We start from the raw sequence: 15,059 nt of genomic DNA on the forward strand, positions 1-15,059 counted from the left end.
GGAGGAGTGGAGCCTTGAACGGCCCCACCTCCTCCTGGGGCGGGGGTGGGGGGCAGTTGGTGTTTCGCTGAACTTCTGACAGTCTCCGGCTCTGGCTCTCCAGGGTTCAATGCGCGTGCGGAGGGGAAAGAATAAGGAAAGAGCGAAGGAGCTCAGATCTTGCGCCGGCAGCCTGGGGAGCTTTACGGGCCGCTCCCGGCTGCCGCGTGGCTCTGTCTTACTCGCCGCTGGTGGCCCAGTGGCCCGGCGCCAGCAGGAAGCACCCGCTTAGCCCCGCGGACCGCCCCGGGAGCAGCGCTTCTCGGGGGACCCAGAGGCACGGCGGGGAGGGGCTGGGGCTTCGTGGGGGCGGCTGCGAAAGGAATACGGCGGGCAGGCGCGGGAAGAGCGGTGGACAGCAGCCCACGAAAGGAAAGGCGATCGTCGCGGATTTAGGAAACCTGATAGGGTGTGTTGGAGGGCACGGCGGAGGAAATCTGAAAGCCAGTCGTTTACTACTCGTTTTACTACTGAAGTCAAAGCGCCCGGGCTCCCGACACCTGCTTCAGGCATCAGAGCGGGTACAACCGGTTACTGGTCTTCAAAAAACCCTGAAAAGCCGAGCGGCCCTGCAGGCCCCGCCCCCGGCCTCCCTGGCGCCCCGCCCCCCGCCTCCCTGGCGCCCCGCCCCACCCCACCCGCAGCCCTTCAGCCGCTCGGAAAGCCCGGAGAAGGGAATCCCGGCGCGCCGGGAGCGGCCGACGAGGGCTCCGGCCAGCCGCGCACTGGGCATGCGCGCGGGGGGGCGGGGGGGGAGGGGAACGCCAGCCGGCGGAGGGGCCGTGACGAGCCCGGAAGCGCCCGCGCGCCGCTCGGCTCCACAAGTAGTTTCGTCCGGCGCCCCGGGTCGGGAGCCCTCGGAGAGACCCCCGGCGGCCCCTGGCCGGACCCCAGCGCGCGCCGCAGCGATGTCCGGCAACAGCTTCGCTTACAGTGAGCAGGCCGGCGGCGGGGAGGCGACGGAGCTGGGCCAGGAGGCGACCTCGACCGTTTCCCCCTCCGGCGCCTTCGGCCTCTTCAGCAGCGATTTGAAGAAGTGAGGAGAAAGGTTTGGGGTGTGGAGGCGGGACGGAGGAGCTGGGGACCCGAGGGGCGGGCGGCGGGCCTGGGCTCCCGGCGGGGGCGGGGCGGGTGTCCCTGAGCCCTCCGGGGGTGGCCGGGTGAGCCCTCCGGGGGTGGCCCTGAGCCCGCCGGAGGGCCCGGGTGAGCGTGTCGGGGGCTCTCGGAGGCCTGACTTGAGTGAGAAGAGCTGTTCGCAGAGCTCAGGTCTCGTTCCCAAGATCCGACGGAGTCAGCCTGCGCCGGGGCGCGGGAATCCGAGTTGTGAACGGACACCTCCTGCTAATTTAATATTTACTGGACCAGACTTGGGGGATTGCGCGTTGTGAGGGTGAAAGAGGCGCTCGCAGAGCCGCGGGCGCGTTGGAGCGGTCGTCCCCCGCCGGGGGGAGGGGGGGCCCTCCGCCCTCCCGCGACCTTCCGGGCCGGGGCCGTCGCCTCACGGGGAGAACCCCTCAAACCCAGACAGAGTAGTGAGCCTGTGAGTAGAGAACAGTGTGCCTGTGAACAGATTCTAAAGTTTTACAAGTTAATAACGTGAATCGTACTTTATTATTTTATTTTTAAAAGATTTTACTTTTTCGTGAGAGAGAAACGGGGCGGGAGGGGGGGCCGGCTCGCTGCGGAGAGCCCGGCCGGGGCTGACCCCGGACGGCGCCCTGGAGCAGCAGGCGGGGCGCTCGGCCGCGGAGCACCGCGTCCCGTAATGTGAATTTTATTTTATTTTTATTTATTTATTTATTTTTCGTAATGTGAATCTTAAAGACAAATACTAAACCGTGTAGAGTTTTTTTTTTTTTTTTTTTAAAGTAAAGATATTATGTACCATCGAAAAATGGAGAGAAAACCTCCCCAAACTTTTTGGTTGGAGGGGTTTTAAACTTAGAGAATCCTGGTAACTTTATATTTTATTGTAATCATTTTTATATTTTTTCTTGTTTTTAATGTCTTATTATTAGACTGTGGTCACATCATAGGCCGTCACTAGATTTATGCTGAATTAAGTGAAAGTAGCCGTGCTGATGGCTTTGCAGGTGTCAGAAGAGTATGATTCAAATCCAACTTAAATTTTACTAACAAGATAGGGCAGTCTGGAGAGTTGCTAGTAGTTGCAGTGGGGTTTAAATTTTGTTTGTACCAAGCTGACCGAAGTCTTCTATACAGCGTGTAGAATCCAGTTTTCCGTCCCCGCCCCCTTGTAAGGTAACGGATTTTTTTTTTTTTTTCATTTTTCATTCAGTGCATTTAGATGATGGATTGTTCTAATAGGAAGTTTGCTGCAGCTTTACACTTCTTTTAGCAAAAATGTTCGGCTGTTGAATTAACTCTGTAAGTCTGCCTCTGTCTGTTTTGCATGTGATTTACTTGCAATTAATTTACGTGTATGGTTTGTTACCTTTTTCTTAGAGCTTCTGATTTCCTATCTTGTCAGATCTGGGTGTAGTTTGGAGAAAGATGTATGGCTTTGACTAAGAACAGTGCTGTTGAGGTGTCAAGCAGGTTGGAGTTAAAATAAAAATAGCTTACATTTGGCAGCCCCAGTGACCCAGCGGTTTAGCGCAGCCTTTGGTCCAGGGCGTGATCCTGGAGACCTGGGATCGAGTCCCACGTCAGGCTCCCTTCATGGAGCCTGCTTCTCTCTCTGCCTGTGTTTCTGCCTCTCTCCCTCTGTGTCTCTTACGAATGAATAAATAAAATCTTAAAAAAAAAAAAAAGCTAACATTCATGGAGTGCTTGTGCGTTTGTGTTCTACATTTATTATCTTACTCGATCCTCACAACCTCAGTGGTTTGTTACCAGATACTTATTTGATTCCACTTTGCAAATGAAGAAATTAGAGCGCAAGTGATTACCTTGTCCAAGATCACAAAGCTACAGTGCTGCACTTTGAATTTGAATGCAGACGTTCTAATCTGAGAGCCCATTCTTGAACACTTGGATATGCTACTATTTGATGAAATTTATGATGCTTTTATTAGAGAATGCACACATCTCATTAAAAATGTAAAACTTTGAAAAGTAGTTGTAGACATTATATTACCTTGAAGCTTCCAGGAACATTTTGGTTATTGAACTGCAATCTAGTGAGATTGTATAGGAGCAAGGGGACACCTGGAAGTGGTCTTTTAATCTCTCATGAGTTTACATTCTTTTATAAAATCGTAATATTTCTTGCCTTTTTTTTAAGCCAAATGGTAAAATTTATGTAAAAAAATTTAAAGCTTACCCTGTTTCTCTGCTGTCATTTTTTTTTGAGGTGTACTTGACATGTAACATTAATTTCAGGTATATGACAATGATTCAATATTTGTACGTATTCAGAGATGATCACGACAATAAGTCTAGTTAACATCTAGTTAACACCATGTCTCTTAATTTTTCTTTCTTGTGATGAGGACTTTTTTTTTTTTTTAAAGATTTTATTTATTTATTCATTCATGAGAGACACACACAGAGAAAGAGAGAGAGAGAGAGGCAGAGACACAGGCAGAGAGAGAAGCAGGCTCTAGTCCATGCAGGGAGCCCGATGTGGGACTGATCCTGGGACTCCAGAATCACGCCCAGGGCCAAAGGCAGGCGCTCAGCCGCTGAGCCACCCAGGCGTCCGGTGATGAGGACTTTTAAGATTTACTTTCAGCAACTTTTAAATATGCAGTACTATGTTACTGACTATAGTGGCATGCTGTATCCCATGATTCACTTGTTTTATAACTGGAAGGTAGACCTTTTGACTCCCTCCATGCATTCATTCATTAGCTCTGCTCTAATTTTTGATAGTTGAGTCTGAAGTATTTTCAGATTTCCAAAAAAGTTGCAAGAATAGTACAGAGAACTACCCTTTATGCAGATTCACCAATTACAAAGTTTTTTGCTACCTTGCTTTATTTCTTTCCACCTCCATGTATACTTAGACACACATATACATTCATATTGTGTTTTCTGATCCATTGTAGAATAGGTTGTATACATCATATCTTTTTACTCAATACCTTGGTATGTATTTTTTTAAGAATTGATATTTTCTTAACCAACTGTAGTACCATTATATTCAGGAAATGTAATATTAGTACAATTTTTAGTCTGTAATTCAGTGTTGTGATTTGTCCTGGTAAATAATTTATTGTTAGCATTTTTTTTTTTCTGTCTAGTACAGCATCCAATCCAGGATAATGTACTTGATTTAGTTGTTGTATCTCTTGATCTCCTTTAATCTGAAATAGTTCCTCAACCTTTGGTTGTTTTGTTTTTTCCTTTTTAAGATTTTACTTATTTATTTGAGAGAGAGAGACAGAGCATGAGTGAGGGGAGGGGAGCAGAGAGAGAGAGGGAGAAGCAGAATTCCTGCTGAATGGGGAGTCTGATGCAAGGCTGGATCCCATGACCCTGAGATCATGACCTGAGCTGAAATCAGGAGTTAGATGCTTAATGGACTGCGCAACCCAGGTGCCCTCTTAACCTTTGTTTTTCACATACTATGGCACCTTTGAAGAATACAAGTGAATTATTTTACTCATGGTAATCACTTTGGATTTACTGGTGTTTCCTCATATTTAGATTCATGTTATGCATGACTGGTTAGAATAATATCATAGTAATGTGGCTTTCTCAGACTTGCTCCTGGAAATGTTCTTTTTTTTTTTTTTTTTTTTTTTTTAAATTTTTTATTTATTTATGATAGTCACAGAGAGAGAGAGAGAGGCAGAGACATAGGCAGAGGGAGAAGCAGGCTCCAGGCACCAGGAGCCCGACGCGGGATTCGATCCCGGGTCTCCAGGATCGCGCCCTGGGCCAAAGGCAGGCGCCAAACTGCTGCGCCACCCAGGGATCCCGCTCCTGGAAATGTTCTGTTAAAATGTTGTCCATTATATTTCCCCCAGTAATCATTCTGTGAGGGATGATTTGAGGGCAGTGCAGATATCTTGCTCCTTATTAAATTTCACGGACTCTTAGATATAGCAACCTAGATAAATCTTCTGAACCATTCTTTTTTTTTCTTTTTCTTTTTTTAAGATTTATTTATTTCAGAGATAGAGTGAGCAGGGGGAGGGAGAGAGAGAGAGAATCCCCAAGCAGACCCTCGACTGAGCACAGAGCCCAACTTGGGGCTTAGTCCCGGGACCCTGAGATCACGACCTAGCTGAAATCAAGAGTTGGCCGCTTAGCCACGGAAGTGCTCCTCTCTTGAACCATTCTTAATCACAATGGCTGCAAAGTGTTGATTTCCAGCTCTCTGACTTCTATTCTGCTGTTTGGCATCTTGTCCTAAAGCTTTATGTCCTTTGATCCTTCATTGACCATCTCAAGGATGCCTAAATACTTCCTAGGGATGGGATCATCGATAATTTGTTTTTTTGAATTTAATCTTATTTATCAACCTTTTTTGTCCCTTTCTCCCTTTAAACAAAACCAGAATTAGGGAGTTTTAGATCATTTTAGAAAAGCAGGTCATTTATTGGTTAATTAAGACTGTGTATTTGATTATTGGCCTCAAGATTTTCAGTTTTTTCATTTAGTAAAGAGATATTTTTTCTGTATTCCTTTTGTGATTTTTGTCGATTTTTTTGCTTTTAGTTTTTTCTGAATTGCTTCCTGCTTTGTCTTAAAGAAGTTCTTTTTTTTTTAAATAAATTTTTATTTATTTATGATAGTCACACACAGAGAGAGAGAGAGAGAGGCAGAGACACAGGCAGAGGGAGAAGCAGGCTCCATGCACCGGGAGCCCGACGTGGGATTCAATCCCAGGTCTCCAGGATCGCGCCCTGGGCCAAAGGAGGCGCCAAACCTCTGCGCCACCCAGGGATCCCAAGAAGTTCTTTTATCTTAACCAGTTTGATTCTGTGTGTGTAATTTAAAGTAATTTTAATAATTTTATATCTAGATTAAACATTTATTTCTGGAAAGAAACAGAGAAGACTAATTTTTCTTAACAATAATGAAAGTACTAAATTTCTGTCTTCTTTTTTTTTTTTTTTTAAAGATTTTATTTATTTATTCATGAGAGCGAGAGAGAGACAGAGACAGACACAGAGGGAGAAGCAGGCTTCACACAAGGAGCCTGATGTGGGACTTGATCCCGGGAATCCGGATTCATGCCCTTAGCCAAAGGCAGACACTCAACCGCTGAGCCACCCAGGCATCCCAAAAAGTACTAAATTTCTGAATCTCCCCTCTTTTGAGAGTATCATGGTGCATTAGGAAGAACATTGGACCTAGAGTGAGAAGACATAAGTTTAAGTTCCTGTTTTCCACTAGTAATAATCTCTTCAAATTTAAGGGTCCTCTTTTCTAGAAATGATATGATATTCGCGTATTTTGTTTTTTTTTAAATAAATTTATTTTTTATTGGTGTTCAATTTACTAACATACAGAATAACACCCAGTGCTCATCCCGCCAAGTGTCCCCCCCCCAGTGCCTGTCACCCATTCACCCCCACCCCCCGCCCTCCTCCCCTTCCACCACCCCTAGTTCCTTTCCCAGAGTTAGGAGTCTTTATGTTCTGTCTCCCTTTCTGATATTTCCCACACATTTCTTCTCCCTTCTCTTATATTCCCTTTCACTATTATTTATATTCCCCAAATGAATGAGAACATATAATGTTTGTCCTTCTCCGATTGACTTACTTCATTCAGCATAATACCCTCCAGTTCCATCCACATTGAAGCAAATGGTGGGTATTTGTCATTTCTAATGGCTGAGTAATATTCCATTGTATACATAAACAACATCTTCTTTATCCATTCATCTTTTGATGAACACCGAGGCTCCTTCCACAGTTTGGCTATTGTGGCCATTGCTGCTAGAAACATCGGGGTGCAGGTGTCCCGGCGTTTCATTGCATCTGTATCTTTGGGGTAAATCCCCAACAGTGCAATTGCTGGGTCATAGGGCAGGTCTATTTTTAACTCTTTGAGGAACCTCCACACAGTTTTCCAGAGTGGCTGCACCAGTTCACATTCCCACCAACAGTGTAAGAGGGTTCTCTTTTCTCAGCATCCTCTCCAACATTTGTGGTTTCCTGCCTTGTTAATTTTCCCCATTCTCACTGGTGTGAGGTGGTATCTCATTGTGGTTTTGATTTGTATTTCCCTGATGGCAAGTGATGCAGAGCATTTTCTCATGTGCGTGTTGGCCATGTCTATGTCTTCCTCTGTGAGATTTCTCTTCATGTCTTTTGCCCATTTCATGATTGGATTGTTTGTTTCTTTGCTGTTGAGTTTAATAAGTTCTTTATAGATCTTGGAAACTAGCCCTTTATCTGATACGTCATTTGCAAATATCTTCTCCCATTCTGTAGGTTGTCTTTTAGTTTTGTTGAAAGCTTCTTATCTTGATGAAGTCCCGATAATTCATTTTTGCTTTTGTTTCTTTTGCCTTTGTGGATGTATCTTGCAAGAAGTTACTGTGGCTGAGTTCAAAAAGGGTGTTGCCTGTGTTCTCCTCTAGGATTTTGATGGAATCTTGTCTCACATATTTGAGTATTTTGTGAGGTTTTCATAAGATGGTAGAGTTGAAAGTTTGAAAAACCTGGTGGAAGCTTCACTGAGGTGCTGATATTATAGGTCTTAAAGCCCCAGTTTTTTGCCAGGTGAGGAAAGGGGGAGTTGCTCAGAGTTGCAAAAGAAATGCCTGTTCAGATGAGACAAAATGTTTACATTTTGAACTGTAGGCAGTATTTAAAGCATGAGACTAGGCAAACAATCCCTACATCCCCTTTCCCTGGGAGAACCACTCCTATTTAGAAAAGAAGGCAGTTTAGACAAAACCTGAGAGAACACTAACATTTAGGGTTAGATGGAAGAACTAAAGAAAGAGACTCAGAGGGCTAGGAAACCAGAGAAAGGTTTAAAAAAAAAAATGATGAGGGGGATGGGAACTGAGAGGATAGTCAATAGGAGGAAATGGTCAATATGTTAGGAGTTTGCATAATGAGGATAATCTAAATGCAGGCTGACTAGAGGCAATTGGGCTTAACAGTAAAAAGTGACCTTAGCAACCAGGAATTTAGCAATGCAGTACCTCCTTAAACACATTGAAAGGTAGCATTTTTAGTTTCTGCTGAAATTGGGGTGGCTTTTCATTTGTTTAGATTCACATAGCTGATTTCAACCCAAACAAGGGGCTGCAATGCATTGCTGTGGTCATATTATGTCACGTAGTACGGGGTAGTCAATGTTACATCAGTGTTTTTGTATTTCATTAATGAAGCCTCGCTTACTTTTTAAACTTGTTTATTTATTGTCAATTTTACAACATCAGCCATGAAAATTACATATAATCCTTTAACCTTTTGTATCAGTGTTTCTCAGTGGAGTCTCTGAGGAAGAGTACATGGGTCTGTGCTTTCTGTGTACAGTAAATCTGCTTCTCTGCTACTTGTTTTCTCATTCAGGATAGCATATGGAAGTGCAGCTGAATGAGAGTAACCTTTTTATAGGATGTTCTTGAGTTCACTTTATTAAAAACAAAGATAAACCAGTCCCAGATGTCAGTACTTTATAAATAGTAACCTATTATTTTGGAGATGCTTGAAAGAGTCATTGTGTCTCCTAAGAGGTTCTAAACTTTTTTGTGTGATTGTTTCCATTTTTAATTTTTATTATTTAATTTTAATTAAGGTTTATATCATAGTTTTGTTATTTTTTTCATTTAATGCTTTTTTATAGTTAAACTTGTTCAAAGCTTGCTCTGCATTCTTTCACTTGTCCCAGTATTTCATGTTGACAATTTTATCTCATTCAGTCATATTGTATTTTCAGGTTATATAGTTACAAAATGAATATTTGTTGAATATTGTATAAGAGAATCTATTTGGGGTACCAGGGTGGCTCAGGCAGTTGAGTCCTGGACTCCTGATCCCATGGTTGTGCGTTTGAGCACTGTTGGGCTCTGTGCAGGGTGAGGAGCCTATTTAAAAAAAACAAAAAACAAAAAACTTCATAAAGATGGTGTAATTTATGTGAAGGAATATATATATATATATATATATATTTTTTTTTTTTTTTTTTTTTTCTGAGAGAGTGTACACAGGTAGTGGGTGAGGGGCACAGGGAGAGAGAGAATCTTAAGCTGACTCCGTGGAGTCCACCATGGAGCCCAAGCCTTGCATGGAGCCCAAGCCTTGCATGAACCCCAGTGTGGAGCTCGATCTCACAACCCTGATTATCATGTGAACCAAGATCGAGTTGGAGGCTCAACCAGCTCTGCCACCCTGGCACCCCTCTGAGAAGGAATAATACCTACCAAGAGGTATTTATTTTAAGCCTTTACTTAATGTAAACAATGCTTTTCTGAAGAAAATGGAAATGCTGGAATTTTGAAATGTCAAACATTTTAGTTTGAGATTCTGAGAGTGTTGGAGCTCTGAGCTATTAGCATATTATGAAGAGGTACAGGCTTCTCATTGTTAATTCTCTTGTTGCTCAGAAGTCCAGAGTTGCAAGTGAGAAAATACACTCCACTAATGATTTCTGTAGCATATTGTTGTTCCTCAAATATATTTGAAGGACATATGTGCAAGTATATTATTGTCTTTAACAACATATTTACCATGTTACATATATAAGTTGGATTCAATTTTTTGTTTATAAAGGGCACGTAAAATTCTAGGTAATTTCAGTATTCTATTGATCTTTGATTTAGTTAATTTCGTGTGTTCCAAGATGGCTATTAATAGAAGAAGAAAGTGTAGAATGGTATCTGTAGTGCATTCCCAGCTAGATGAGCTTATTGTTTTGTCTTTGCATAAATAACATTTCTAGTTTTATAAAAGGCCAACTCTTAAGGATTGTCACTTCAATGGTACAGTAGGGTTTCTCTAATTCTTGAAATATACTTCAAATCAAGTAAAATTTTACCACATTGAAGAAAATGATGAAATACTGCCTGTAAGCAGATTCCTGCTTTGCAACAGATTATAGAAGTGTTCCATTTTGTTTGTTTGCATTTCTTCTACGAGGAGTCAGTTCTGACTTTCACAATCTACCTTAATAAATGTTCAGCCAAGAAATACTCATCTTTTTTTTTTTTTTGAAATATTCATCTTTTGCTACAGGATGTTATTTTAAGATCACTGATCTGGTGAAATCCAAGGAGAATATCTCAAATACTTAAATTTCAGCCTTATGGTTGAATCCCAAGATGTGACATATTACATTATTTCTAGGCAGGTTTTTGTTTGTATGTTTAAGTAAACACTTTCCGAACTTGGGGCTCAAGCTCAAGACCCCAAGATCAAAAGTTGGATGTTCTACCAACTGAGCCAGCCACTTGCCCCTTGTTTCTAAAAAGTATTTAGAATTTAGAGCAACATTACTAGAAGGAATGATTAAAACAAACAAAGGAGACAGATGGTTGGTTGAAATGTTTTTTACTGCATGAAAAGTTACAAATGATCATGGAATGACAAATGTATTACAGTGAAATAATTTGACAGTATTGTAGTTGTGTGTAGAGATGAACTACTGACAAAAACAAATTGCTTGTAGTCCAAATTCAGAATTTAAAGTGAGGCACCCAAAGTAGAATAATCAATGGAAAATGATTTTCCTTTATTTCATATTATTATGAATAACGTTCATTGGTTTGTGTATTTGGGGAAGACTTATTTAGCATATCAGCTGGAAAGAGCTTGTAGGTAAAGAGAAATGAACAATTTATAGTCAGTGTCTGCTATTGATGGGCTGATTTTTTGTATTGCTGATAAGAGCTGATCTAATTTGAAGGTCAATGTCTTCAGTTTTTCAGCTGAGTTGGCATGGCAGCTGGACAAGAGAGAGGTGTGTGAATAATGCTAGTTCCAAAATCATGAGTTGGTAGAGGTACACATTACTCAGCTTTACTCTAGGGATGGGGTTTCTCAGAATTTCTTAAAGCCTAGAATGAGGTCCTGAAGAATTAGGGGGAATTAGTACTATAAGGGCAAAGAGGTAAGGAGCAGAGTAGAAGGTGGGGGGCTAGATAAGTGTAGGGCCTTTGGATTTTACTTTGAGTCAGAGGAGCAGAGCAGCCTTTGGAGGGTTTTGAGCATTATGGGCTTTTAGAAGTCATTCAGTTACTATTAAGTGCCTGTTTGTACCAGTTATATTTCCTGCTTCAAAAAGATGTTAGTCTGTGGGGTGCTTAGGACCTGCTAATTCATTTCCAGTGTTTATTCAGTAATTTAAAAAAATTATAGAAGTAGGGGGCCTGGGTGGCTCAGTGGTTGAGTGTCTGCCTTAGGCTCAGGCCGTGATCCCGGGGTCCTGGGATCAAGTCCTTGGTTGGGTTCCCCATAGGGAGCCTATTTCTCCCTCTGCCTGTGTCTCTGCCTCTCTATGTGTGTCTCTCATGAATAAAGAAATGAAATCTTAAATTATAGAAATAATTTATTGATTTAACAAAAATGAATGCCTTTCTGTAGGCTAAGCATTTTTTAAATAAAGATCCTTCCTTCCTTCCTTCCTTCCTTCCTTCCTTCCTTCCTTCCTTCCTTCCTTCCTTCCTTCCTCTCTCCTCTCTCTCTCTCTCTCTTTCTTTCTTTCCTTTTGACATAGAAAGAGAGGCAGAGACACACAGGCAGAGGAAGAAGCAGGCTCCATGCAGGGAGCCCAATCCCAGATCTCCAGGATCCCACCCCAGGCTGAAAGCGGCGCCAAGCCGCTGAGCCACCAGGGCTGCCCTAAGCATTGTTTTTGATGCTGGGGATTAAGTAGTGGACAGAATGCCTACTTTTATGAAGCATATATTCTAGTGGAGGGAAGACCATCAATAAAGAAGTTGGTACATAGTTGGTCATTTGATGATAAGTGCTGTGGAGAAAAATAAAGCAGAAAAAGTGGACAGAGGGTTAGGATGGAGATTTGGTTGAAGTTTGAAATAGCAGGGTCAGGAAAATGTCCTTGAGAATTTGTTAATGGAGTGGATACCTGAAGGAAATGAGCAAGTGACATGCAGCTGTCTTGAGGAGAGTATTGTCAGATGAAATAGCAAATGCCTGGGCCCTGACATGGGAGAATTTCTGACCCGTGTGAAGATCAACAGACAGGCCAATATAGCTGGAATAGAGTGAATGAAAGAAAAAGATACCAAGGAGAGACATAGGTTTTTTGCCTAAACAATTGTAAGTTTGGAATTGCTTGTCAACTAAAATCAGGTGTGTGAAGAGGAAGTTTGTTTGTTTGTTTGTTTATTTATTTAAAAGATTTTATGTATTTATTCATGAGACACACAGAGAGAGGCAGAGTCACAGGCAGAGGGAGAAGCAGGCTCCCTCCAGGGAGCCCGATATGGGACTTGATCCCGGGACTCCAGGATCATGCCCTGAGCTGAAGGCAGACACTCAACCACTGAGCCACCCAGGGATCCCCTGAATAGGAAGTTTTTAAAGGGAAGAGAAATCAAGCGCTTGAAAGCATATTAAGTTTGAGATGCCTATTAGATATCCACATGGAGATATTAGATAGGCAGTGGAGTGAATGAGTCTAGAGTTTAAGGGAGGTGTCAGATTGGAGATACATATTTGAGAGTCATCAGGTTATAGGTGGTGGTAAACACCATGGATTGGATGAGACACCAATGGGGTGAATCTAGAAAGGAAAGATAAGAGTAATAAGCCCTGGAGCAATTGCCCTGGAGCAGTTGGGTCAAATAGTGCCAATAGTGTCAAGTAAGATGATTACTGACAAGACAGTTTTGGATTTGTCATTGTGGAGGATTTTGGTGATCTTGACAAGCAGTTCAGATGCAGAGGTGGGGCTGAAAGCCTGACTGAAGTGGGTTTAAGAGAAAAAGGAGAGGAATCTCAGTATGTATTAGGGTATAGGGGAGCAGAGAAATGGAGTGGCACCTGGAAGGGAAAATTAAATCAAGGGATTTTTTTTTTTAAGGATGGGAAAGACTGTAGTATCCTGTTTGCTAATAGAACCATCTGATATAGAGGAGGAAAAGTTGATGATGTAACCAAGGTGAAAGAGTCACTGGACTGATTGATACTTCTCTTGTTAGAGAAAATTTAGCAAATACAGATTAGTTAAAAAGATAACGACCCTCATTTCAGCACCAAGAGAGAATAATTTACCATAATGTAGATCTTCCCTATTCTTGTTCTTTTGCATATATTGTGTATTTTGAAAGCAAAGCTGTATGCCTTTGTAGTATAATAGGCGTTATAATTTGTACTTTACATTTACTAATATATGGAGTCTGTTCATTTCTTAAAGTGGTAGTCCTTTTAGGAATATTATATTTAAGCCACAAACTTGGAAGAAGCACCAAACTTTTAGAAAAGTGAACAACTGTGATAATACAAATGAAATTATATAGCTAGCTCCACTGAAGATTTTATTTTATTTTATTTTATTTTATTTTATTTTATTTTATTTTATTTTATTTTATTTTATTTATTTTATTTTATTTTTTCCACTGAAGATTTTAAATTAGTGTCTTGTATAGAGTGGAACCTTATTAATTATTAATCATATAATTAAAGGGAATTATCTAACAAAAGAATCAGTACTTGTGATGTTAGATGGTAGCAGTGACCAGGGCTTTCTGCATATACCTGTGTATACTAGGTAGAGGGAGTAGTATATACATAGGTTTATAGCTGTGCTGTTCAATACGGTAGCCACTAGCCAAATTTAAATAATTATAATTTTAAAATTCAGTTTCTTAGTCACATTACCCACATTTTTATGTGCTTAATGTAGCTAGCAGTTACTGTATTGAATAGTGAAGATAAAGAACATTCCTTTTATCACAATATTTTGTTAGACACTGGTTTAGAGGCTGAATTTAGGGCTTATTTAGGAAATAGGAAAGAGTTCAATATGTTTGGAGCACAGTTGGAGGGAAATGAGGGACTGGTGAAAGATGATTAATAGGTTATCAGGGTCTATATTATGAAGGGTATTGTGTACTATGCTCAGGAATTTGGACTGTGCCCTGGAGGTGTACCCACAGTAAGGAGCTCCAAAGGATTTTAAATAGAGGAGCAACATAGTGATACATTTTAGAAAAGTCAGTCTGGCTGCACTGGGTTTTGGGAATTGGTCAACTATGTGAATGGTGATGATGTTCTGTGATACTAGAGGCACAGAAGATAAAGCAATCTTGGAGTGAGGCAGGAAAGTGTTGAGTTCCAATTTGGATCTATTGAGTTTGAGATGATAGTTGGGCATCCATTAAGCAGTTATGTACACGGAGGTGGCACTCAGGAGATATACCTGGGCTAGAATGTGGATATGGGAGTCATCAGTTAGTAGATGATTTTGGAAGCCATTGAAAGGAAGGTATGTGGTATGAGGGGAAGGCCAAGGAAGAATCTTTAGTAAAGTCAAGAAGTGGGAGAATTGAAGCTTAACTTAGAAGACCAAGAAGAGAGAATGAAGTTTGGGGAAACTCTCACTGTTTGCACAGTGACTGCTAGAAAATTTGAAGCAAAATTTGAGGTGTATGACTAGCAAGTGTAGGGAGCTTTGTGGCGTATTAGCCTTACTCTTCTATTTTGATTTCCTTATTTTTCCTTTCCCCATTAAAATGATAAAATGTTGCTCTCTGTTATGAATAATTGAATATCTCCCTTAAAGTTGGGGAACAGAACAGTACATAAATATACCTAAGTAATTGTGGGAGACAGTAAGTGTTACTTTTGTCCCTTGTGGCTCCTACTCCATGCTACCATCACCATAGTTGTCAAACCTTTATTGAGTGGTTTCTCTGTTTTGCCTCTTCTTAGATTGGGAGACACAAACCAGCATTATAATAGTAATAATAGCAGTAATAATACCTTACATTTTTATAGTACTTTCATTTTCTGTGGCTTTCTAGCCATCCATCTCATATGTCTCAAGAATTCAGAAGTCCTCCAGTCTTCATGGTAACATACTAGTCCTGTCTTCTCTCCTGCCTGTGGAACCTTGGTGACAGAATTAGGTCTAAATTCTTTCTGTTCAAAACCATCCATTGTCGAGTGCCTGGGTGG

At 41.5% G+C, this 15,059-nt stretch overlaps 1 protein-coding gene across 7 annotated transcripts in view; it reads left to right on the forward strand.

Annotated features, from left to right (window-relative positions):
• Positions 1-800: 800 nt before the first annotated feature.
• The window catches only part of AP3B1 (adaptor related protein complex 3 subunit beta 1), a 265,282-nt gene continuing 251,023 nt past the window's right edge, over positions 801-15,059 (forward strand). For 3 of the 7 annotated variants that reach the window (XM_077867266.1, XM_077867277.1, XM_077867286.1), the window contains exon 1: positions 804-1,075. In XM_077867266.1, the coding sequence (XP_077723392.1) occupies positions 948-1,075 (128 nt within the window). In that variant the 5' untranslated portion in view covers positions 804-947. Of the gene's footprint in view, positions 1,076-15,059 lie in introns of all 7 variants that reach the window. The other 4 variants (XR_013362344.1, XM_077867304.1, XM_077867315.1 and 1 more) reach the window with 3 other exon arrangements.

The sequence above is a fragment of the Canis aureus genome, chromosome 2 (assembly GCF_053574225.1).
Source record: "Canis aureus isolate CA01 chromosome 2, VMU_Caureus_v.1.0, whole genome shotgun sequence".
NCBI lineage: Eukaryota > Metazoa > Chordata > Mammalia > Carnivora > Canidae > Canis > Canis aureus.